General features: G+C 52.0%; 1 protein-coding gene across 1 annotated transcript in view; it reads left to right on the forward strand.

Moving 5' to 3' along the window:
• The window catches only part of LOC147123830 (uncharacterized), a 99,832-nt gene that overhangs the window by 40,393 nt on the left and 33,128 nt on the right, over window positions 1–26,311 (forward strand). The window contains exons 7-9 of the mRNA XM_085976318.1: window positions 10,359–10,607; window positions 14,670–14,795; window positions 21,693–21,738. Coding sequence (XP_085832444.1) covers window positions 10,359–10,607; window positions 14,670–14,795; window positions 21,693–21,738 — 421 coding nt within the window. The remainder of the gene's footprint in view (window positions 1–10,358; window positions 10,608–14,669; window positions 14,796–21,692; window positions 21,739–26,311) is intronic.

Raw genomic sequence — 26,311 nt, forward strand, 5'->3', positions numbered from 1 at the left:
GTATGATGGAACAAGCAAAACAGAGGGGAGCGACACCTCTGAGGAGGAAGAGGTGCATATACTGACGGTTGCAGGTGGTTCAAATGGCTACTGGGTGTCACCACTGGTGGAGGGACAATCAGTGCGGATGGAGGTGGACACAGGCGCGGCTGTGTCCCTTGTTTCAGACACTGTCTACAACAAAATGCTAAAGCATCTTACCCGTCAGCCAACAAACATTGTGCTAAAGACGTATACCGGCGAACCTGTGGCCATGAGAGGCGTCATTGAGGTGACAGTTAAATTGAACGGACAGACTGCAAAACTGCCACTATATGTGGTAAAGGGAAATTACCCATCGCTACTGGGACGTGCGTGGCTAGAGAAAATCACGCTGGACTGGCCTGCAGTCTGCATGATGTCAAAAGGGGAGTCAGGTCTGACTGCAGTGTTAAACAAACATGCAGAACTCTTCAATGGGGAACTTGGGAGCATGAAAAAGATCAGCGTGAGACTGGACATTAAACCTGACAGCAAGCCGAAGTTTCACAAAGCCCGACCTGTACCCTATGCAATTAGGCCAAAAGTTGAGGCTAACTTGGAGGCCTTAGTCGAGAATGGAGTCCTGGAGCCTGTGAGCGTGAGCAAATGGGCCACACCCATTGTTCCTGTCCTGAAAAAGGATGGATCTGTTCGAATCTGCGGGGATTTTAAAGTGACTATTAACCCGGTGCTGTCTGCGGAACAGTACCCTCTTCCCCTCATTGATGATCTTTTTATGGGCCTGGCCGGAGGGCAAAAGTTCAGCAAAATAGACTTATGCCAGGCTTATCTACAAATGCATGTCGATGACAAATCAAAGGAGCTGCTGACAATTGTGACACACAAGGGGCTATACAGGTACTGCCGCCTTCCGTTTGGAATTACGTCGGCCCCTGCTCTATTCCAAAGGGCAATGGATCAGATTTTGAGTGGACTGCCAGGAGTCCAGTGCTACCTGGACGACATCCTTGTCACTGGGACAAATGAGGAGGATCATCTTCTGAACTTGGATGCGACACTACAACGACTGAAAGAGTACGGACTCAGAGTTCGTAAAGACAAATGTGAATTCTTTCAGTCTTCAGTTGAGTACCTGGGGCATGTGATTGACGCTACTGGCCTGCATAAGGCGCTGCCAAAGGTCAAGGCGATCGTGGAGGCCCCAGCACCCCAGAATGTGAGCCAGTTACGTTCATTTCTGGGGCTACTTAACTACTATGGGAAGTTTATTCCAGACTTAGCAACATTGCTGAAGCCGTTACATCAGTTGCTATGTCAAGGCAAAACATGGAAATGGACTGAACTGTGCAACGAAGCTTTCGCCCAAGCAAAGAAAGCATTGCTGAATTCGGAGGTCCTGACACACTTCGACCCAAAGCTACCCGTGCAGCTAGCATGTGATGCATCACCATATGGTGTGGGAGCAGTCATATCCCACATCATGCCTTCGGGTGAAGAGAAACCTATCGCCTTCGCATCATGCACCTTGAACAAGGCCGAGAGTAACTATGCGCAGGTCGAGCGCGAGGCCTTGGGAATCGTTTTTGGAATTCGAAAATTTCATCAGTACCTGTTTGGGAGAAGGTTCACACTCCTGACAGACCACCGTCCATTGACTTCAATCTTCGGGCCCCACACCGGAATTCCGTCTCTCGCTGCAAGCAGGATGCAAAGGTGGGCTTTACTGTTGTCAGGACACACATACGACATCAAATATCGCAAATCGGACTTGCACGGCAACGCAGACGGTCTCTCGAGGCTACCCTTGCCTGTTACTCCCCCAGAGCCTCGTCAGATAGACATCTTCTACTTTAGACAAGTGGAGGGAGCACCTGTCACTGCAGTTCAGGTGCGAAGGTACACCCGCAACGATCCAGTCCTGTCTGAGGTAATGGACGATGTCATTCGAGGGAGAGCGATAGGAGATTCTCCTAGTTTGAAACCTTATGTTTCAAAAAGAAATGAGCTCTCCGTCCAGGCAAGTTGTCTTCTTTGGGGACGCTGTGTCATCATTCCGCCACCTCTGAGGGAACCTATACTGCAACAACTTCATACAGGCCACAGTGGGATGGTTCGGATGAAGGAAATGGCAAGAAGCTACTTCTGGTGGCCAGGTCTCGATGGGAATATTGAGGAGTAAGCCAAAACATGTTCCCCATGTCAAACGGTCCGGAATGTTCCACAGCTGGCAACCCTACACCCCTGGGATTGGCTTGCAGAAGTGTGGCAGTGAGTACATGTGGACTTCGCCGGTCCTTTCGAAGGGAAGATGTTTATGGTGGTTGTGGACGCTCGTAGCAAGTGGCCGGAGGTCGCTGTGATGAGGTCTACCACGGCAGAGAAAACAATTGAGAAACTTGGTGAGATGTTCAGCCGTTATGGCTCACCGGAACAACTCGTAAGTGACTGGTCCACAATTTGTATCACAGGAGTTTGCAACCTTCCTGCATGTGAATGGTGTCCAACACATCAGGTCTGCGCCCTATCATCCCATTACTAATGGCCAGGCAGAAAGGCTCGTGCAAACTTTGAAGCACGCCTTGAAGGCATCGCAAGGTCAGGGCTCAATCTACCAACGTCTGAACAGCTTCCTGTTGTCCTACAGGAACGAGGCGCATGCCACAACCAAAACTTCCCCCGCTTCGCTCATGATGAAGAGGCAGTTGCGGACAAGTTTTGACTTACTCAAACCTCCAAGGGCAGAGCAGGTTGTCCATCGTCAACAACAAGCTCAAGTTGAAAAGAGAGAAAAGAGCCAAGGAGAGACGGTTTCACCCTGGAGAGCACGTCCTAGCTCGAAACTACAACACTGGACTGAAATGGGTTCCTGCTACGGTGATCGCGCAGACAGGCCCTGTGTCTTACACGGTTGAGACTGCTGAGGACGTCGTCTGGAGAAGACACACAGATCAACTGTTGCTAGGAGCAGAGACAGCCACAGAGGCTCCAACGGCTGGTTGGCCTGAACTGTTTCCGAATGATACCGCAAACCAGCATCCTTTGCCACAGTGCTCTTCTCCAACACAGGAAGTCAAAGAGACTGTTCCACCTGTGCAAACTCCTGACTTTCAACTGACACAGGCACCTTCTCCATCCAGGCCTGTGTCAATGCCTACTGCTGTGGAAGCCAGCGATGACCGCCGGTATCCTGTCAGAGAGCGGCGGCCTCCAAGACGCTTTGATCTGTAGGCTTAGTGACTTACCCACAAGACTGGGGCAGAATAAACCCCAGGGTAAAGTCAGGGTTTGAGGCAGTCTACCTCTACCCTTGGTTAGTTGAGTGTATTGAAAGTAACTTACCTATTGAGGAATAATGTGGACCTTCCATTTAAGAGGGGAGGAAATGTTATGTATTGTGTGTTCTATTGTGTGTTCTCCTCCCACCTGTGGTGGCGCTGTCACAGGAGATAAATGGTTGGGTATTCTCTCGGTTAAGTTTAGCTCTCTTTGTTCGGAACTTGCCAGAACTTCCTTTCCTTCCAATAAAACACTTCATGTTTGAATCTCTGCGTTCTGAGTCCTAAATTGTGTCTAGGTAGAAAGGTACCGACACAACACTTATGTCCTCTTCACAATTTACTTTCCTACCTATCTTTGTGTCATCAGCAAATTTAGCAACCATACCTTCGGTCCCTTCATCCAAGTCATTTATATAAATTGTAAAAAGTTGAGGCCCCAGCACCGATCCCTTTGGCACACCACTCGTTACATCTTGCCAACCAGAAAATGACCCATTCATGCCTACTCTCTGATTCCTGTTAGCTAGCCAATCTTCTATCCATGCCAATATGTTACCCCCTACACCATGAGCTTTTATTGTCTGCAATAACCTTTGAAGTGGCACCTTATCAAATGCCTTCTGGAAGTATACGGTTCCCCTTTATCCACAGCACATGTTACTTCCTCAAATAACTCAAATAAATTGGTGAAACATGATTTCCCTTTCACAAAACCATGTTGACTCTGCCTGATTATAGCAGGGCATTTAGAAAAGTTCAAGGTAATGTCTTTAATAATGGTTTCTAACATCTTCCCTGTGACAGATGTTAAGCTAACTGGCCTGTAGTTTCCTGCTTTCTGTCTCCCTCCCTCCCTTTTTGAATAAAGGAGTTACATTTGCTATTTTCCAATCTAATGGAACCTTCCCCGAATCTTAAGGAGTTTTTGAAAATTAAAACCAACACATCAACTGTCTCACCAGCCACTTTTTTTAAGACCCTAGGATAAAGTCCATTAGGACACGGGGACTTGTCAGCCCGCAGCTCCAACAAATTGCTCAGTACCACTTCACTGGTGAATGTAAATTTCTTGAGTTCCTCCCTCCCTTCCATTTCCTGATTTACAGCTATTTCTGGAATGTTACTTGAATCCTCTATAGTGAAAACCGATGCAAAATACCTGTTCAATTCAACTGCCATCTCCTTATTTTCCATTATTAATCAATGAGATCACCTTTCATTCGTCTAAACTCTAGAGAGTATTGGCCCAATCTACTCAATCTCTTCTCATAGGACAGCCCTCTCATCCCAGGAAACAATCTAGTGCTGTCAGTGCTAAGTTAATCCACCTCAAGTCTTTGAGATGAGACATAGAAACATAGAAGATAGGAGCAGGAGTCGGCCATTCGGCCCCTCGAGCCTGTTTCGCCATTTAATGAGATCATGGCTGATCATCCAAATTCAGTACCCTGTCCCTGCTTTCTCCCCATATCCCTTGATCCCTTTAGCCTTAAGAAATATATCCAACTCCTTCTTGAATATATTTAATGAATTGGTCTCAACTGCCTTGTGTGGTAGAGAATTCCACAGGTTCACCACTCTCTGGGTGAAGAAATTCCTCCTCATCTCAGTCCTAAATGGCTTACCCCTTTATCCTTAGACTGTGACCCCTGGTTCTGGACTCCCCCGCCATCGGGAACATCCTTCCTGCATCTAGTCTGTCTAGTCCTGTTAGAATTTAATAAGTTTCAATGAGATCCCCTATCATTCTAATCGACCCAATCTCTCTTCATACGTCATTCCTGCCATCCCAGGTATCAGTCTGGTGAATCTTCGCTGCACTCCCTCCATGGCAAGAACATCCTTCCTCAGATAAGGCGACCAAAACTGCACACAATACTCAAGATGTGGTCTCACCAAGGCCCTGTACAACTGCAGCAAGACATCCTTGCTCCTGTACTCGAATCCTCTCGCTATGAAGGCCAACATACCATTTGCCTTCTTAACCGCCTGCTGCACTTGCATGCTTACCTTCAGTGACTGGTGCACAAGGACACCCAGGTCTCGTCGTACTTCCACTTTTCCCAATCTATTGCCGTTCAGATAATAATCTACCTTACTGTTTTTGCCACCAAAGTGGATAACCTCACATTTATCCACATTATATTGCATCTGCCATGCATCTGCCCAATCACCCAACCTGTCCAAATCATACTGGAGTTTCTCTGCATCCTCCTCACAGCACACACGCCCACCCAGCTTTGTGTCGTCTGCAAACTTGGAGATATTACATTTAGCTCCCTCGTCTAGATCATTAATGTATATTGTGAATAGCTGGGGTCATGGCACCGATCCCTGCGGTACCCCACTAGTCACTGCCTGCCACTCGGAAAATGACCCGTTTATTCCAACTCTTTACTTCCTGTCTGCTAACCAGTTCTCTATCCAAGTCAGTACCTTACCCCCAATCCCATGTGCTTTAACTTTGCACGCTAATCTCTTATGCGGGACCTTATCGAAAACCTTCTGAAAGTCCAAATACACCACATCCACTGGTTCTCCCTTATCTATTTTACCAGTTACATCCTCAAAAAATTCCAGTAGATTAGTCAAGCAAGGTTTACCTTTTGTAAATCCATGTTGACTTTGTCCGATCCCATCACTGTTTTCCAAGTGCTCTGCTATTACATCTTTTATAATGGACTCTAGCATTTTCCCCACTACCGATGTCAGGCTTACCGGTCTGTAATTCCCCATTTTCTCTCTACCACCTTTTTTGAATAGTGGGGTAACATTAGCTACCCTCCAATCCATGGGTACTGTTCCAGAGTCTATAGAATTTTGGAAGATGATCAGCAATGCATCTACTATTTCTAGGGCCACTTCCTTAAGTACCCTAGGATGTAGATTATCAGGCCCTGGGGATTTATCGGCCTTCAATCCCGTCAATTTCCCTAACACCATTTCCCTACAAATACTGATTTCTTTCAGTTCCTCCCTCTCATTAGACCCTATGTTCCCCGACATCTCTGGGAGGTTATTTATGTCCTCCTTTGTGAAGACAGAACCAAAGTATGTATTTAATTGGTCTGCAATTTCTTTGTTCCCCATTATAAATTCCCCTGATTCTGACTGCAAGGGACCTACGCTTGACTTCACCAATCTTTTTCTCTTCACAATATCTATAAAAGCTTTTACAGTCAGTTTTTATGTTCCCTGAAAGCTTACTCTCATACTCTATTTTCCCCTTAATTAATCCCTTTGTCCTCCTTTGTTGAATCCTAAACAGCTCCCAATCCTCAGGTTTACTGCTTTTTCTGGCCAATTTATATGTCCTCTCCTTGGTTCTTATGCTATCCCTAATTTCCCTTGTTAGCCACGGTTGAGTTACCTTTTTATTTTTATGCCAAACTGGGATGAACAAATTCTGTAGTTCATGCGATCTTTGAATGTTTGCCATAGCCTATCCACCGTCAACCCTTTGAGTGACATTCCCCAATCAATCCTACCCAACTCGCGCCTCATACCATCGTAGTTTCCTTTATTTAAATTCAGGAACCTAGTCTCTGAATCAACTACTTCACTCTCCATCTTAATGAAGAATTCTATCATATTATGATCGCTCCGACCCAAGGGGCCTCACACAACAAGATTGCTAATTAATCCTTTCTCATTACATAATACCCAGTCTGAGATGGCCTGATCTCTAGTTGGTTCCTCGACATATTGGTCCAGGAAACCATCCCGTATACACTCCAGGAATTCCTCCTCCACAGTATTGTTGCTAATTTGGTTAACCCAATCTATATGTAGATTAAAGTCACCCATGACAACTGCCGTGCCCTTATTGCACGCGTCTCTAATTTCCCATTTAATGCCATCCCCTGCCATTTTAGTTTAAACCCTGCCCAACAACACTAGCAAACACTCCCCCTAGGACATCAGTCCCGGTCCCGCCCAGATGCAAACCGTCCAGTTTGTACTGGTCCCGCCTCCCCCAGAACCAGTTCCAGTGTCGCAGGAATTTGAATCCCTCCCAACCGGCTGGAGGCCCTGCCCGCCACGCTCCGCTGCTGCCGCTGCCTCCGCCTCGCCACCCTCAACGTCTCGGCCAACCGGCTGGCGGGCCTTTCCCCCGGAGATCCTGGGGCCCGGCCTGGCGCTGCTCAGCAGCCTCAGCGCCGCTGACAACTGCATCCAGGAGCTGGGCCCCGGAGTCAGCGAGCTGCCGGCGCTGCGGACTCTCGACCTTTCCAACAACCAGCTCTCGGAGATTCCTTGCGAGCTCACTGACTGTCCCAAGCTGAAAGAAATAAACTTCAAAGGAAACAAATTAAAAGATAAACGACTAGAAAAAATGGTGAATGGATGCCAGACCAAATCCATCTTGGACTATCTGAGGTCAGGGGGCCGTGGCAAGGGGAAAGGGAAAATGGACAGTGCGGAGAAGAATGAGCTGAAGGAGAAAGCCAGGAAGATAAAGAAAGCTGTGAAGAAGGACAATGATGGTGAATCGGATGGGATGGAAGACCTGAACAAATTGGTGGTGCGAGTGCTGCACGTTTCTGAAAGTCCTTCCATGCTGGTGAAAGTCACTCTCAGTATCAAGGATGTCAGGCCTTATATTGTGTGCTGCATTGTAGAAGGAATGAACCTGCGACTGGGAAATGCACTGAAACGATTCCTCGTAGCTCAGACCAAATTACACGATGATGTCTGTCAGAGGAGAACGTTGGCAACCATTGCAACTCATGATCTACATTTGGTGAAGGGACCTTTGCTGTATGATGCCAGACCCTCCCATTCCTTGAAGTACCAGACCACAAAGAAGGTTTAAGATAAAGATTGATAAGTGGAAGGAGAGCCAGAGAGAAGCAGGCCCCGGGATGTCGGTACCACGGCGGCTGAAGATTGTCGGGCAGGAGTGCGGGAAAGGCGGAGCAAGGCGAGAGCCGACCCTATTGTGATGGCGCCGATGAAGATGGCTGCCGTCCTTGCGGGCTCCGTGCGTACCAGGCAGCTAAGTGTCATTTGCTGCTTGGTGCGCTCGGCTCGTTAAGAAAAAAGCATTTCACTGACTGGATTTCACTTGTTGTATTTGGTTATGTGACAAATAAAATTGAAATTGAAATTGAATTGCACCATTCCTCTAGCCACGTATTCACCTGAAATATCCTTCTAATTCTACTCTGACTCGCACGTGGCACTGGTAACAATCCTGAGATTACTACCTTTGAGGTCCTATTTTTTAATTTACCTCCTAACCCTATATTCAGCTTTTAGGACCTCATCCCGTTTTTTACCTATATCGTTGGTACCTGTATGCACCACGACAACTGGCTGTTCACCCTTCCCCTCCAGAATGCCCTGCAACCGCCCCGAGACATCCTTGACCTTTGCACCAGGGAGGCAACATACCATCCTGGAGTCTCATTTGCGGCCGCAGAAACGCCTATCTATTCCCCTTACAATAGAATCTCCTATCACTATAGCTCTCCCACTCTTTCCTCCCGTCCTGTGCAGCAGAACCACCCATGGTGCCAGGAAGTTGGCTGCTGCTGCCTTCCCCCGATAAGCCATCTCCCTCAACAATATCCGAAGTGGTATATTTGTTTGAGAGGGGGATGGCCACAGGGGACCCCTGCACTAACTGCCTGCGCCTACTACTTTGCCTGGCGGTCACCCATTCCCTTTCTGCCTGTGCAGCCTTTACCTGCGGTGTGACCAACTCATTAAACGTGCTATCCACGATGTCCTCAGCATCGCGAATGCTCCAGTATGTATCCATTCGCAGCTCCAGCGCTACAATGCGGTCTGCCAGTAGCTGCAGCTAGATACACTTCCCGCACACATGGTCGCCAGGGACACAGGAAGTGTCCCTGATTTCCCACATAGTGCAGGAGGAGCATGCCACGGGGCCCGAGCTGTGCTACCATGACTTACCCTTTAATTTAAATTAAATCAGATCAATACCACTAATTACACTACAATTAAATGATATACTCAAGGGCCCTTGTTTACTAGCACTCCCCGCTACACAACAGAGACCTTAGAAGCTATAACCACAAAAATTAAGACCTTCTAAACTTTATAAACTATTAACCTTAACTGTCAAACTATAGAGTAGTATAAATACTCACCTGGCTGTACTCGCCCAATCAGCTGCTTCCTCTTGCCCGCATCACTTTTTGAATCGTGACTTGGCTCTGGAATGCTGCCGCCGCCGGTCTGCGAGATTGGTAAGCCTCTGAAAAAACCCGCGAAAGTGAGTTTAAATACTCACTGTTCTCTCCTGTTGCTCCCGACACCGACCTCGGTAAAAAAAAGCCCGCGAAAGTGAGTTATAAATACTCACTGTTCTCTCCTGTTGCTCCCGACACCGCCCTCGGTAAAAAAAAAGCCCGCGATAGTGAGTTTAAATACTTACTGTTCTCTCCTGTTGCTCCTGACACTGGCCTCTGTAAAAATAAATAAATAAATAAAGCCCGCGAAAGTGAGTGACATGAATCAGTCATTCATGAAAGAAAGACTTATGAAATAATACTGAGTGGCCTGCGGGTGGCGCTGTCCAGGGAGCGTATAAATACTCTGGCACGGGCCCAGCTTGCGCAGGACATTCTTAACACGAACTAGTGAAGGACACAATTGGACCTCCATGTTGTAAAACAGTTGATTAAAGCTTTGTTTAACGCTTAGACCAAGTGCCCAGTAGTTTTCTTACATCAGTGAGTTTAAATACTCACTGTACTCTCCTGTTGCTCCCGACACCGGTCTCTGTATAAAAAAAAAAGCCCGTGAAAGAGACGTTAAACCAAGGCCCCCTCTTCCCTCTCGGATGGATCTAAAGGATCCCATGGCACTATTCGAAGAGGAGCAGGGTAGTTCCTCCCAGTGCCTGGTCAATATTTATCCCATTTATCTGGTCATTATCACATTGTGGGACTGTATAAAGCAGCTTATTCTTTCTGCTATACTTCCCCCCCAGACGCTGTGTCTAGCCGCCTGTTTTGGTGTGGTGTCCTTGCCGTACCCGGTTTGTGCGGAGTGTGCTGGGTTCATACTAATTTACGAATAGCACTGAAAAGTTTTATCTTAACACTGGGTCTGTTCTGTCTGCAGAAAGTTTTATCAAAGAAAGAAAGTTGTAGTGACGGAGAAGAGGATGATGAAGAAGTGAGTGGAAATATTAAACGTGGTCTTGCTCCGTCACCTGAGAAAGGGCCTTCGGTGTGCAAAAATCAAAGCTCCGACAAAGCTAACAGTAGAAATGAGAATAGTATGAAAGTGGCTGCTAAACACGGTAAAGCGAAGAGGGATAGAGAGGGTGAGGATGAGAACACAGCCGATAAATCAGTGTATAAATCCGAGGTAAGGACCTGGGCTTTGCAGAGCTCCAGCTGATGGGGCCGAGTTAGCAGTGATGGCTTTATATAGATGGGCTAAGGGATTTGAAGTTTTTCCCTCCCTACTTTTGTCGGGGCTGTTGGTGTGGCGGGGGGTGGGGGAGGGAGGTGGCGGGGGGTGGTGTGGGGCAGCAATATCGAGTGGTTTCCCCCTCCCCCCCCCCGCCCCATGCACTGGTCCCTGGCCGGAGGTGGGTCAGCCAGCAGCCTCCTCTCGGGACCCAGTCTCTCCGCCGCACCTTCAGAATCGAGTGACCATCTTGCATTGAATGTGAAAGCCTGGAGCAAGGGAAGGCCGTTGGACCCATCAAGCTGGCTCCACCCAGAGCACACATGCTTATTGAACACTTGCATCCACTATTGGAATCATGTGATTGTGGAGAAATTTGAGGAAATGTCATTAGCATTCCTTTTTAATAGAAACACCTCACCTAATCACCTTGCCATAACCCTCGACTCTCTCCCAATGTTCCCTCTTTTTTTGGTGTTCAAGTTTCTGCGCATTCGCAGTGTTTCCATTGAGAAGCCGGAGCAGGAGCGGCCATGCAGCTTAATGGGAACGTTGCTCTCTTTCTCCCCCCCGCGGCCATATCCCTCGACTGTCCCCCTCACTCTTCTCCCTCCGTAACCCTCGACTCTCCCTCCCCCTCCCCCCGTATCCCTCGACTCCCCCTCCCCCCGTATCCCTCGACTCCCCCTCCCCCCGTATCCCTCGACTCCCCCTCCCCCCGTATCCCTCGACTCCCCCTCCCCCGTATCCCTCGACTCCCCCTCCCCCGTATCCCTCGACTCCCCCTCCCCCGTATCCCTCGACTCCCCCTCCCCCGTATCCCTCGACTCCCCCTCCCCCGTATCCCTCGACTCCCCCTCCCCCGTATCCCTCGACTCCCCCTCCCCCGTATCCCTCGACTCCCCCTCCCCCGTATCCCTCGACTCCCCCTCCCCCGTATCCCTCGACTCCCCCTCCCCCGTATCCCTCGACTCCCCCTCCCCCGTATCCCTCGACTCCCCCTCCCCCGTATCCCTCGACTCCCCCTCCCCCGTATCCCTCGACTCCCCCTCCCCCGTATCCCTCGACTCCCCCTCCCCCGTATCCCTCGACTCCCCCTCCCCCGTATCCCTCGACTCCCCCTCCCCCGTATCCCTCGACTCCCCCTCCCCCGTATCCCTCGACTCCCCCTCCCCCGTATCCCTCGACTCCCCCTCCCCCGTATCCCTCGACTCCCCCTCCCCCGTATCCCTCGACTCCCCCTCCCCCGTATCCCTCGACTCCCCCTCCCCCGTATCCCTCGACTCCCCCTCCCCCGTATCCCTCGACTCCCCCTCCCCCGTATCCCTCGACTCCCCCTCCCCCGTATCCCTCGACTCCCCCTCCCCCGTATCCCTCGACTCCCCCTCCCCCGTATCCCTCGACTCCCCCTCCCCCGTATCCCTCGACTCCCCCTCCCCCGTATCCCTCGACTCCCCCGCCCCCCGTATCCCTCGACTCCCCCTCCCCCCGTATCCCTCGACTCCCCCTCCCCTGTATCCCTCGACTCCCCCTCCCCCCGTATCCCTCGACTCCCCCTCCCCCCGTATCCCTCGACTCCCCCTCACCCCGTATCCCTCGACTCCCCCTCACCCCGTATCCCTCGACTCCCCCTCACCCCGTATCCCTCGACTCCCCCTCACCCCGTATCCCTCGACTCCCCCTCACCCCGTATCCCTCGACTCCCCCTCACCCCGTATCCCTCGACTCCCCCTCACCCCGTATCCCTCGACTCCCCCTCACCCCGTATCCCTCGACTCCCCCTCACCCCGTATCCCTCGACTCCCCCTCCCCCCGTATCCCTCGACTCCCCCTCCCCCCGTATCCCTCGACTCCCCCTCCCCCCGTATCCCTCGACTCCCCCTCCCCCCGTATCCCTCGACTCCCCCTCCCCCCGTATCCCTCGACTCCCCCTCCCCCCGTATCCCTCGACTCCCCCTCCCCCCGTATCCCTCGACTCCCCCTCCCCCCGTATCCCTCGACTCCCCCTCCCCCCGTATCCCTCGACTCCCCCTCCCCCCGTATCCCTCGACTCCCCCTCCCCCCGTATCCCTCGACTCCCCCTCCCCCCGTATCCCTCGACTCCCCCTCCCCCCGTATCCCTCGACTCCCCCTCCCCCCGTATCCCTCGACTCCCCCTCCCCCCGTATCCCTCGACTCCCCCTCCCCCCGTATCCCTCGACTCCCCCTCCCCCCGTATCCCTCGACTCCCCCTCCCCCGTATCCCTCGACTCCCCCTCCCCCCGTATCCCTCGACTCCCCCTCCCCCCGTATCCCTCGACTCCCCCTCCCCCCGTATCCCTCGACTCCCCCTCCCCCCGTATCCCTCGACTCCCCCTCCCCCCGTATCCCTCGACTCCCCCTCCCCCGTATCCCTCGACTCCCCCTCCCCCCGTATCCCTCGACTCCCCCTCCCCCCGTATCCCTCGACTCCCCCTCCCCCCGTATCCCTCGACTCCCCCTCACCCCGTATCCCTCGACTCCCCCTCCCCCCGTATCCCTCGACTCCCCCTCCCCCCGTATCCCTCGACTCCCCCTCCCCCCGTATCCCTCGACTCCCCCTCCCCCCGTATCCCTCGACTCCCCCTCCCCGTATCCCTCGACTCCCCCTCCCCCGTATCCCTCGACTCCCCCTCCCCCCGTATCCCTCGACTCCCCCTCCCCCCGTATCCCTCGACTCCCCCTCCCCCCGTATCCCTCGACTCCCCCTCCCCTCGACTCCCCCTCCCCCGTATCCCTCGACTCCCCCTCCCCCCGTATCCCTCGACTCCCCCTCACCCCGTATCCCTCGACTCCCCCTCCCCCCGTATCCCTCGACTCCCCCTCCCCCCGTATCCCTCGACTCCCCCTCCCCCCGTATCCCTCGACTCCCCCCGTATCCCTCGACTCCCCCCGTATCCCTCGACTCCCCCCGTATCCCTCGACTCCCCCCGTATCCCTCGACTCCCCCCGTATCCCTCGACTCCCCCCGTATCCCTCGACTCCCCCCGTATCCCTCGACTCCCCCCGTATCCCTCGACTCCCCCCGTATCCCTCGACTCCCCCCGTATCCCTCGACTCCCCCCGTATCCCTCGACTCCCCCCGTATCCCTCGACTCCCCCCGTATCCCTCGACTCTCCCCGTATCCCTCGACTCCCCCTCCCCCCCGTATCCCTCGACTCCCCCTCCCCCCGTCTCCCTCGACTCCCCCTCCCCCCGTCTCCCTCGACTCCCCCTCCCCCCGTATCCCTCGACTCCCCCTCCCCCCGTATCCCTCGACTCCCCCTCCCCCCGTATCCCTCGACTCCCCCTCCCCCGTATCCCTCGACTCCCCCGTATCCCTCGACTCCCCCGGTATCCCTCGACTCCCCCGGTATCCCTCGACTCCCCCGGTATCCCTCGACTCCCCCGGTATCCCTCGACTCCCCCGGTATCCCTCGACTCCCCCGGTATCCCTCGACTCCCCCCGTATCCCTCGGCTCCCCCCGTATCCCTCGATTCTCCCTCCCCCCCGTATCCCTCGACTCTCCCCCGTCTCCCTCGACTCTCCCTCCCCCCCGTATCCCTCGATTCTCCCTCCCCCCGTATCCCTCGACTCCCCCTCCCCCCGTATCACTCGACACTCCACCTCCACTTCCCCCCGCCCTCCTTTGTATGCCTTGACACTCTTCGATCTCCAGAAATGCATCTAATTAATTTTCTCTTGCCTCCTTTACACTCTGAAACGGACAGTGTAGTGTCCTTCCCATGTGACTTGATTACATTTTGGGTTAAAAGGGTTCCTCCTGTCATCCCTTCGTACTGTTAACATCCTGATTTTAGGCGGTTTAACAGAGGCGCTTCTGTCCGTGCCTTCTCCTGACGCCCTTGCTCCTGTTAAGCTACTGAAACACTGAGCAAGAGAAAAGGGAATCCGCTCTGTCATTGGTCTTGTTTATGCTGGGACGGGGACGGAGGTTTGGGGGGGGGACTGGGTTTGTGGATGGGGTTGCTGTTCACTCTGTCTTTCCCCCTCGCAGGATGAATGGGATATGACCAGTTCTTTTGTTTCGAAAGCTGCCAATCAGATAAAACGCAAAATGAATATAAAACCTAAAGCCGAGAAGAAAGAGAGCGAGAAGAAGAAAGGTGAAAAGAAACCAGAGGTAAGGAAACTTCTGACCATCTCGGCTCTGCACGAGTTAGACGCAGTAACTCCATAACCCTAAACGGGAGGGCTGCTTATTGTTTCCCTTCTCCTGACAGCACTGAGTCTTGGTAGGGTACTGGCAACAACAAAAGCTTGCATTTATATGGCACCTTTAACGTAGCAAAAATGTCCCAAGGCGTCTCACAAGACCATAATCAGATAAAATTTGACACCGAGTCACACAGAGATATTGGGACAGGTGACTAAAAGCTTGATCAAAGAGAGAAGTTTTTAAGGAACGTCTTAAAGGAGGGGCGGGAGGTTTAGGGAGGGAATTCCAGAGCTTGGGGCCTAGACGGCTGAAGGCACGGCCACCAATGGTGGAGCGATTAAATTCAGGGATGCGCAAGAGGCCAGAATTGGAGGAGCGCAGATATTTCGGAGGGTTGTGGGGCTGGAGGAGGTTACAGAGATGGGGAGGGGCGAGGCCATGGAGGGATTTGATCACAAGGATGAGAATTTTAAAATCAAGGTGTTGCCGGATTGGGAGCCAATGTAGGTCAGTGAGCACAGGGGGTGATATGTGAACGGGACTTGGTGCGAGTTAGGGTACGGACAGCAAAGTTTTGGATGTGCTGAAGGTTACGGCAGCTTTCCAGTACCTTACCCAAGTGTCGGTTGTGTGTGTGCATGTGCATGCATGAGAGCCAAGGCAGAGTGTCAACAAGTTATTTGATCATGGCTGAACGGAAAAATGCATCACACCCGATCTTATCCCCGCTTGACATCTGTGAACCCTGTGTTGTGATTAGGGGTCACTTGGTAGAGATCAGGGAGCGGCTACACTGGCAGACGTTATCTTGCACTGTGGACCCTGATTTCAGAGCAAGGAGTATCTGCTGGGTGTTTGACCCATGGCCTAGTGCATGTTGAACAAGTGATGGTTAACTTTTAAACTCGGAGACGGATGCAGGACTTCAGTTACGTGGAGAGACTAGAGAAGCTGGGCTGTTCTCCTGAGAGCAGAGACGGTTAAGGGGAGATTTGATAAAGGTTTCCAAATTATGAGGAGAAACTGTTCGTTTGTGGCTCGTTTGGCAGCACTCTTGCCTCCAAGTTAGAAGCGTAGGGTTCAAGCCCTACTCCAGGACTACAATCTAGGCTACACTCCAGTGCAGTAGTGAGGGAGTTTTTTAAAATTAATTCACGGGATGTGGACGTCATAGGGGGAGAAATTGGGTGAGTAGCGCCACCTGTTAGCGCCTAAAGAGGCAGTCAGTGGCTGTAGCGCCACTGGCTGCGTCTCCCGTGATATTCAGTAGGGGCGCTAATGGTGGCGTTAGGCATTTGCGCTGCGCCGCCACCGATGACGTCATCGGTGTGCGCAGCGCCCCATTCGTGCCCCGTTCGCGATATTTGGTAGCGAACGCCGCAGTTGCGCCGCTCGCTACCCGCGCCTGGTTCACGGGGCCTTACTGTGCCGGCAGCGGCGCAAGTTAAGGTGGAGGTGCGGGGCGGCCGCCTGCCAGCACCTCCATCCCCGGCCTCCTCACCCCCCCCCCCGCGGCATTGCCGGCTGTTTCCCGAGAGCCCGGCACTTCTCCTTGGTGCCGGGCTCATTTGCCGGCACTCGCGATCGGGGATCGCGCTGTTGCAGGCACCTCCCCCTTAACAGTGGGAGGAAGGCCTGCAGTACCACAGCGTGCCGTGCCGCAGCATGTGGCGCTGCGGCATGTGTGCTGCGATAATCAGTTTCAGCGCTCTAAGAGGGACGCGGAGCGCCTCGAGCCTCGCCCCGTCTCCCTCGAGGGGCACTGAAACTGAATTTCTGGCGATCGGTATCACTCCGATCGCTGCGCTAAATCCTGCGCTCGGGACTTTTGCGCCACTTTGGCGCCCCAACCCAATTTCTAGGCCATAGAGTTTTACTGCACAGAAAGAGGCCCTTCGGCCCATCGTGTCCACGCCGACCATCAAGCCCTGTCTATTCTAATCCCATTTTCCAGCACTTGGTCCGTAGCCTTGTATGCTATGGCGTTTCAAGTGCTCATCTAAATGCTTCTTGAATGTTGTGAGGGTTCCTGCCTCTACCACCCTTTCAGGCAGTGAGTTCCAGATTCCAACCACCCTCTGGGTGAAAAAGTTTTTCCTCAAATCCCCTCTAAACCTCCTGCCCCTTACCTTGAAACTATACCCCCTGGTTATTGACCCCTCTACTAAGGGGAAATGTTCCTTTCTATCTACGCCCCTCATAATTTTGTACACCTCAATCAGGTCCCCCCTCAGCCTTCTCTGCTCCAAGGAAAACAACCCCAGCCTGTCCAGTCTCTCTTCATAGCTGAAGCGCTCCAGCCCAGGTAACATCCTGGTAAATCTCCTCTGCACCCTCTCCAAAGCAATCACATCCTTCCTATAGTGTGGCGACCAGAACTGCACACACTATTCCAGCTGTGGCCTAACTAGCATTTTGTACAGCTCCATCATAACCTCCCTGCTCTTGCCTTCATTAGCCGAGGCATAGAATATAAGTATCCCATATGCCTTCTTAACCACCTTATCTACCTGTCCTGCTGCCTTCAGGGATCTATGTACATGCACACCAAGGTCCCTCTGATCCTCTGTCCTTCCTAGGGTCCTACCATTCATTGTGTATTCCCTTGCCTTGTTAGTCCTCCCAAAATGCATCACCTCACACTTTTCAGGGTTAAATTCCATTTGCCACTGTTCTGCCCATCTGACCAACCTGTCTATATCGTCCTGTAGACTGAGGCTTCCCTCCTCGCTATTTACCACTCCACCAATTTTCGTGTCATCTGTGAACTTACTGATCATACCTCCTACATTCATATCTAAATCATTAATGTACAGTACAAACAGCAAGGGATCCAGCACCGATCCCTGCGGTACACCACTGGCCACAGGCTTCCAGTCACAAAAACAACCTTCGACCATCACCCTCTGCCTCCTGCCACTAAGCCAATTTTGGATCCAATGTGCCAAATTGCCCTGGATCCCATGGGCTCTTACCTTCTTGACCAGTCTCCCATGCGGGACTTTGTCAAAAGCCTTATTGAAGTCCATGTAGACTACATCAACTGCACTACCCTCATCCACACACCTAGTCACCCCCTCAAAAAATTCAATCAATTTGGTCAGACATGATCTCCCCCTGACAAAGCCATGCTGATTACCCTTGATTAATCCTTGCCTCTCCAAGTGGAGACTAATTTTGTCCCTCAATTTTTTCCAATAATTTCCCTACCACTGATGGTAGGCTCACTGGCCCTTAACATCAAGAAAACCAAAGAAATCATTGTGGACTTCAGGAAGTCTAAAGGCGGAAGTCACACCCCCATCCACATCAATGGGGCTGTGGTGGAAAGGGTGGACAGCTTTAAGTTCCTCGGAGTCCACATCACGGAAGACCTCTCCTGGTCCCTCAATACCTCCTCTCTGGTGAAGAAGGCCCAGCAGCGCCTATATTTCCTAAGGAGGCTGAAGGGATGTAACCTGTCACCCCTGATCCTCTCTAACTTTTACCGCTGCACAATAGAGAGCATCCTGACGAACTGTATCACAGTATGGTATGGCAGCTGTAGCTACTATGACCGGAAAGCCCTGCAGCGGGTAGTCAAAACTGCCCAACGCATTACCGGCACCCGGCTACCGACCATAGAGCACATATACCAGAAACGCTGTTTACGGAGGTCACGGTCCATCATCAAAGACCCTACCCACCCCAGCCACAGTCTGTTCGCCCTCCTGCCATCTGGGAGACGCTACAGATGCATTCGCACCCGTACGACCAGATTTAGGAACAGCTTCTTTCCCAGGGCTGTCATCCTACTGAACTCCACAAATAAACTCTAAAGCCTGCACATCTGCCAACGCACTTTATTATGGTTATGTTTATGTTAATGTATTACAAGCCAAATGAATGTTGAATGTTTAAATGTCTTAATCTAAATGTACACTCTCGGGAGCCGCAAGCCTACATTTCGTTGTACTGCACTTGTGCACTAACAATGACAATAAAGTTGATTATGATTATGATTTATCCCTACTACCCTTCTTGAATAATGGTACTATGTTAGCTGTCCTCCAGTCCTCTGGCACCTCCCCTGTGGCCAGAGAGGTTCTGAAAATTTGTGTCCGAGTCCCTGCAATCTCCTCCCTTGCCTCACACAGCAGCCTGGGATACATCTCGTCTGGGCTTGGGGATTTATCTACTTTTAAGCCCGCTAAAACCGCTAGTACCTCCTCCCTCTCAATACTAATTTGTTCAAGTATGTCACAGTCCCCCTGCCTGATTTCTATGCCTACATCATCCTTCTCCATAGTGAACACAGATGCAAAAACTTCATTTAAAACCTCACCTACATCATCCGGCTCTACACACAGATTGCCACTTTGGTCCCTAATGGGCCCTACTCTTTCCCTGGTTATCCTCTTGCCCTTAATATACTTATAAAACACCTTGGGATTTTCCTTTATTTTGCCCGCCAGTGTTTTTTCATGCCCCCTCTTCACACTCCTAATTTCTTTTTTAACTACCCCCCTGCACTTTCTATACTCCTAGGGCTTCCACTGTTTTTAGTCCTTTGTATCTGCCAAAAGCCTCCCTTTTTTTCCTAATCCATTCTTGTATATCCCTTGACATCCAGGGTTTCCTGGGCTTGTTGGTCCCACCCTTGACCTTTACAGGAACATGTTGGCGTTGTACTCTCTCTATTTCCTTTCTGAAAGACTCCCACTGCTCTGATGTGGATTTTCCTACAAGTAACTGATCCCAGTCCACTTTGGCCAGATCCTGCCTTATATTAAAATCGGCCTTTCCCCAATTTAGAACCTTTATTTCCGGTCCATCTTTGTCCTTTTTCATGACTACCTTAAATCTCACCGAATTATGGTCACTGTCACCAAAATGCTCTCCTACTGACACTTCTACCACTTGCCCGGCTACATTCCCTAGAATTAGGTCCAGTACCGCCCCCTCTCTTGTAGGACTTTCTACATGCTGGCTCAAAAAGCCCTCCTGGATGCACTTTAAGAATTCCGCACCCTCTAAGCCTTTCACACTCTGACTATCCCAGTTAATATTGGGGAAGTTGAAATCCCCTACTATTATTACCCTATTATTCCTACACTTCTGAGATTTGCCTACATATCTGTTCCTCTATCTCCTCCTGACTGTTTGGGGGCCTATAGACACTCCCAGCAAAGTGCTTGCCTCTTTTTTGTTTTTAAGTTCTATCCATATGGCCTCATTAGAGGAACCTGCTAAGATATCATCCCTCCTTACAGCAGTAATTGACTCCTTGATTAATATTGTGACACCCCCTCCTCTTTTACACCCCCCTCTGCCTCGCCTGAAGATTCTATACCCCGGAATATTGAGCTGCCAGTCCTGCCCCTCCCTCAACCATGTCTCTGTGATAGCAACAATATCATACTCCCATGTATTCATCAACACCTTCAATTCATCTGCCTTACTCGCAAGACTCCTTGCATTAAAATAAATGCCATCCAGCCTTGCCATACTCCCTTGTGCCGTTACATATTTGCTCTGCCTTCCAGGTTGGCTTGTTTTTCCTCTATAATTGGCTGTGCATCACCCCCTACTATAGCTCCACTCCGTATCCCATCCCCCTGCCAAGTTAGTTTAACCCCCTCCCCAACAGTACTAGCAAACCTCCCCGCAAGGATGTTGGTCCTGTTCCAGTTCAGGTGCAACCCGTCTGACTTGTACAGGTCCCACCTTCCCCAGAAGCAGACCCAGTGATCCAGGAAACTAAAGCCCTCCCTCCTGCACCAACTCTTTAGCCACGCATTCATCTGCTCTATCCTCACTAGTGCGTGGCACCGGGAGTAATCCAGAGATTACAACCTTCGAGGTCCTGCTTTTATTGCCCATTCCTAATTGCCCTTGAGAAGGTGGTGGTGAGCCGCCTTCTTGAACCGCTGCAGTCCGTGTGGTGAAGGTACTCCCGCAGTACTCTAAGGTAGGGAGTTCCAGGATTTTGACCCAGTGATGATGAAGGATCGGCAATATATTTCCAAGTTAGGATGGTGTGTGACTAGGAGGGGAACTTGGAGGTGGTGGTGTTCCCATGCGCCTGCTGCCCTTGTCCTTCTAGGGGGAAGAGGTCGCGGGTTTGGGAGGAGCTGTTGAAGAAGCCTTGGTGAGTTGCTGCAGTGCATCTTGTAGATGGTGCACACTGCAGCCACGGTACGCCGGCGGTGGAGGGAGTGAATGTTTAAGGTGCTGGATTGTGGAGGGGGTGCGGGGGGGGGGGGGGGGTGGTGCCAATCAAGCGGGCTACTTTGTCCTGGATAGTGTTGAGCTTCTTGAGTGTTGTTGGAGCTGCACTCATCCAGGTAAGTGCGGAGTATTCCATCACACTCCTGACTTGTGCCTTGTAGATGGTGGAAAGGCTTTGGGGAGTCAGGAGGTGAGACACTCGCTGCAGAATACCTAGCCTCTGACCTGCTCTTGTAGCCACAGTATTTATGTGGCTGGTCCAGTTGAGTTTCTGGTCAATGGTGACCCCCAGGATGTTAATGGTGGTGAATCGATGATGCTGCACTGTCGGAGGTGCCGTCTTTCGGATGAGACGTTTAACCGAGGCCCCGTCTGCCCTCTCAGGTGGACGTTAAAAACCTCATGATACTGCACAGAGAGAAGCAGGGCAGTTCTCCCAGTGTTCTGACCAACGTCCCTATCTCATCCAAAGGCACCATTGGCTCTTTGTGAGATTTCACTGGGCGCAGAATGGCATTTCCCTACACCAGCTGCTCCATCAAGTAGTTCATTGTACGAAGTTCTTTGGCATATTTCACGGTGATATGGCTCTGTGTTAATGGGGGCAGTGTGACTGTGTGTTAATCACTTTGTCGTTTTTCCTCGTTTCAGCAAACTGCGGACTCGAACACAAATGACAAGATTTTCGAATTGGCAGGTAAGCCGGAGCCATGGTTGGAGATCTGTGAGCTTAGGCAAAGAAACAGAAAATGCTGGAAATACTCAGCCAGTCAGGCAGCATCTGTGGAGAGAGAAACAGAGTTAACGTTTCAGGTTGGTGACCTTTCGTCAGAACTGGAAAAAGTTAGAGGTGTAACAAGCTTTAAGCAAGTACAGAGGCAGGGAAAGGGAGGAGGGGAGGAGAGGACAGAACAAAAGGGAAGGTCTGTGGTAGGCAGGAGAGATTAAATGACAAAAGGGATGATGGTGCAAGGCAAAAGGCGATGGTACTGGGACAAGTAAAGAAACAAAAGATGAGTCTAGAAGAGGTGTAACTGGGAATGGCAGAAACATCAACAGCTGCCACGTGAAAAACTAGGGGCCGAGGTTATGGTCTGAAATTGTTGAAGTCAATGTTGAATCCAGAAGGCTGTAAAGTGCCTAATCGGAAGATGAGGTGCTGTTCCTCGAGCTTACGTTAACCTTCGTTGGAACAGTGTAGGAGGCCGAGGACGGAGAGGTCAGAGTGGGAGTGGAGCGGAGAATTAAAGTGACAAGCGACCGGAAGCTCTGGGTCACCCTTACGGACTGAATGGAGGTGTTCCACAAAGCGGTCACCCAATCTGCGTTTGGTTTCCCCAATGTAGAGGAGACCGCATCGTGGGCTAAATTGCAAGGTGAGGATGTTGCTCATTCACCTCCTCTCTTCTGTTCAGGGCCCCAAACACTCCTTCCAGGTGCAACAGCGATTTCCTTGTACTTCTTGCATTTTAGTACACTGTATTTGCTGCCCACGATGCGGTCTCCTCTACAGTAGGAAGACTAAACGCAGATTTGGTGACCGCTTTGCGGAACACCACCATTCAGTCCGTAAGCGTGACCCCGAGCTCCCGGTTGCTTATCACTTTAATTATCCGCTCCGCATCCACTCTGTCCTCGGCCTCTTACACTGTTCCAACGAAGGTTAACGTAAGCTCGAGGAACAGCACCTCACCTTTCGATTAGGGACTTTACAGCCTTCTGGACTCAACATCGAGTTCAACAATTCCAATATTCTGCCCCTACTTTTTCACGTGGCAGCTGTTGATGTTTCTGCCATTCCCATTTACACCTTAACTTGTCCCATTACCATCTCCTTTTGCCTCGCACCATCATCCCTTTTGTCTTTAATCTCTCCTGCCTTCCACCCTATCACAGACCTTCCCTTTTGTTCTTTCCTCCCCCTCCCCCTTTCCCTGCCCCAACACTTGCTGAAAACCTGTTACATCTCTAACTTTTTCCACTTCTGACGAAAGGTCATTGACCTGAAACGTTTACTCTGTTTCTCTCTCCACAGGTGCTGCCTGACCTGCTGAGTGTTCCCAGCATTTTCTGTTTCTATTTCAGATTTCCAGCATCCGCAGTATTTTGTTTTTGTATGTGAGTGTAGACCTGTGGTCTCGAGCTCGGATCACCGGTAATGGAGAGAGCACTTTGAGTACTTGTGGGGAGGAGATCACTGGGAGAGAGTCTAATGATTGGGGGGAGCGGGTGGTGAAGATTCACTGACACAGGGAGAGAGACTCACGGGGAGGAGAGGGGTTGAAGGTTCACTGACACGGAGACAAACTCACAGGGAGGAGTGGGCAGTGAAGATCACTGACATTGGATGGAGTTCCACAGGGAGAGTGAAGATTCAGTGACACTGGGAGAGTCCCACAGGGAAGAGAAGGTGGGGGGGGGTTTGAAGATCACTGACATTGAGAGAGAGTCTCAGTGGGGGGGGGGGGGGGGGGGGGGGCGCGGCATGAAGATTCAGTGACATTAAGAGAAGTCTCGGGGAGGAGTGGGGGGCGGTGTGTGAAGATTCAGTGACACTGAGAGAAGTCTCGGGGAGGAGTGGGGGGCGGTGTGTGAAGATTCAGTGACACTGAGAGAAGTCTCGGGGAGGAGTGGGGGGCGGTGTGTGAAGATTCAGTGACATTGAGAGAAGTCTCGGGGAGGAGTGGGGGGTGGTGTGTGAAGATTCAGTGACATTGAGAGAAGTCTCGGGGAGGAGTGGGGGGCGGTGTGTGAAGATTCAGTGACATTGAGAGAAGTCTCGGGGAGGAGTGGGGGGCGGTGTGTGAAGATTCAGTGACATTGAGAGAAGTCTCGGGGAGGAGTGGGGGGTGGTGTGTGAAGATTCAGTGACACTGAGAGAAGTCTCGGGGAGGAGTGGGGGGCGGTGTGTGAAGATTCAGTGACATTGAGAGAAGTCTCGGGGAGGAGTGGGGGGCGGTGTGTGAAGATTCAGTGACATTGAGAGAAGTCTCGGGGAGGAGTGGGGGGTGGTGTGTGAAGATTCAGTGACACTGAGAGAAGTCTCGGGGAGGAGTGGGGGGTGGTGTGTGAAGATTCAGTGACACAGAGAGAAGTCTCGGGGAGGAGTGGGGGGCGGTGTGTGAAGATTCAGTGACACTGAGAGAAGTCTCGGGGAGGAGTGGGGGGCGGTGTGTGAAGATTCAGTGACACTGAGAGAAGTCTCGGGGAGGAGTGGGGCGGTGTGTGAAGATTCAGTGACACAGAGAGAAGTCTCGGGGAGGAGTGGGGGGCGGTGTGTGAAGATTCAGTGACACTGAGAGAAGTCTCGGGGAGGAGTGGGGGGCGGTGTGTGAAGATTCAGTGACACTGAGAGAAGTCTCGGGGAGGAGTGGGGGGCGGTGTGTGAAGATTCAGTGACACTGAGAGAAGTCTCGGGGAGGAGTGGGGGGCGGTGTGTGAAGATTCAGTGACACTGAGAGAAGTCTCGGGGAGGAGTGGGGGGCGGTGTGTGAAGATTCAGTGACATTGAGAGAAGTCTCGGGGAGGAGTGGGGGGTGGTGTGTGAAGATTCAGTGACACAGAGAAGTCTCGGGGAGGAGTGGGGGGCGGTGTGAAGATTCAGTGACATTGAGAGAAGTCTCGGGGAGGAGTGGGGGGGCGGTGTGTGAAGATTCAGTGACATTGAGAGAAGTCTCGGGGAGGAGTGGGGGGCGGTGTGTGAAGATTCAGTGACATTGAGAGAAGTCTCGGGGAGGAGTGGGGGGCGGTGTGTGAAGATTCAGTGACATTGAGAGAAGTCTCGGGGAGGAGTGGGGGGTGGTGTGTGAAGATTCAGTGACACTGAGAGAAGTCTCGGGGAGGAGTGGGGGGTGGTGTGTGAAGATTCAGTGACACAGAGAAGTCTCGGGGAGGAGTGGGGGGCGGTGTGTGAAGATTCAGTGACATTGAGAGAAGTCTCGGGGAGGAGTGGGGGGCGGTGTGTGAAGATTCAGTGACACTGAGAGAAGTCTCGGGGAGGAGTGGGGGGCGGTGTGTGAAGATTCAGTGACATTGAGAGAAGTCTCGGGGAGGAGTGGGGGGCGGTGTGTGAAGATTCAGTGACACAGAGAAGTCTCGGGGAGGAGTGGGGGGCGGTGTGTGAAGATTCAGTGACACTGAGAGAAGTCTCGGGGAGGAGTGGGGGGCGGTGTGTGAAGATTCAGTGACACTGAGAGAAGTCTCGGGGAGGAGTGGGGCGGTGTGTGAAGATTCAGTGACACAGAGAAGTCTCGGGGAGGAGTGGGGGGCGGTGTGTGAAGATTCAGTGACACTGAGAGAAGTCTCGGGGAGGAGTGGGGGGCGGTGTGTGAAGATTCAGTGACATTGAGAGAAGTCTCGGGGAGGAGTGGGGGGCGGTGTGTGAAGATTCAGTGACACTGAGAGAAGTCTCGGGGAGGAGTGGGGCGGTGTGTGAAGATTCAGTGACACTGAGAGAAGTCTCGGGGAGGAGTGGGGGGTGTGTGAAGATTCAGTGACACTGAGAGAAGTCTCGGGGAGGAGTGGGGGGCGGTGTGTGAAGATTCAGTGACATTGAGAGAAGTCTCGGGGAGGAGTGGGGGGCGGTGTGTGAAGATTCAGTGACATTGAGAGAAGTCTCGGGGAGGAGTGGGGGGCGGTGTGAAGATTCAGTGACACTGAGAGAAGTCTCGGGGAGGAGTGGGGGGCGGTGTGTGAAGATTCAGTGACATTGAGAGAAGTCTCGGGGAGGAGTGGGGGGCGGTGTGAAGATTCAGTGACACTGAGAGAAGTCTCGGGGAGGAGTGGGGGGCGGTGTGTGAAGATTCAGTGACATTGAGAGAAGTCTCGGGGAGGAGTGGGGGCGGTGTGTGAAGATTCAGTGACATTGAGAGAAGTCTCGGGGACGAGTGGGGGGGCGGTGTGTGAAGATTCAGTGACACTGAGAGAAGTCTCGGGGAGGAGTGGGGGGCGGTGTGTGAAGATTCAGTGACATTGAGAGAAGTCTCGGGGAGGAGTGGGGGGCGGTGTGTGAAGATTCAGTGACACTGAGAGAAGTCTCGGGGAGGAGTGGGGGGCGGTGTGTGAAGATTCAGTGACACTGAGAGAAGTCTCGGGGAGGAGTGGGGGGCGGTGTGTGAAGATTCAGTGACACTGAGAGAAGTCTCGGGGAGGAGTGGGGGGCGGTGTGTGAAGATTCAGTGACATTGAGAGAAGTCTCGGGGAGGAGTGGGGGGCGGTGTGTGAAGATTCAGTGACATTGAGAGAAGTCTCGGGGAGGAGTGGGGGGCGGT

Source organism: Somniosus microcephalus, chromosome 2 (genome assembly GCF_052327205.1).
Source record: "Somniosus microcephalus isolate GS21.2 chromosome 2, FLI_Smic_1.0, whole genome shotgun sequence".
Taxonomy (NCBI): domain Eukaryota; kingdom Metazoa; phylum Chordata; class Chondrichthyes; order Squaliformes; family Somniosidae; genus Somniosus; species Somniosus microcephalus.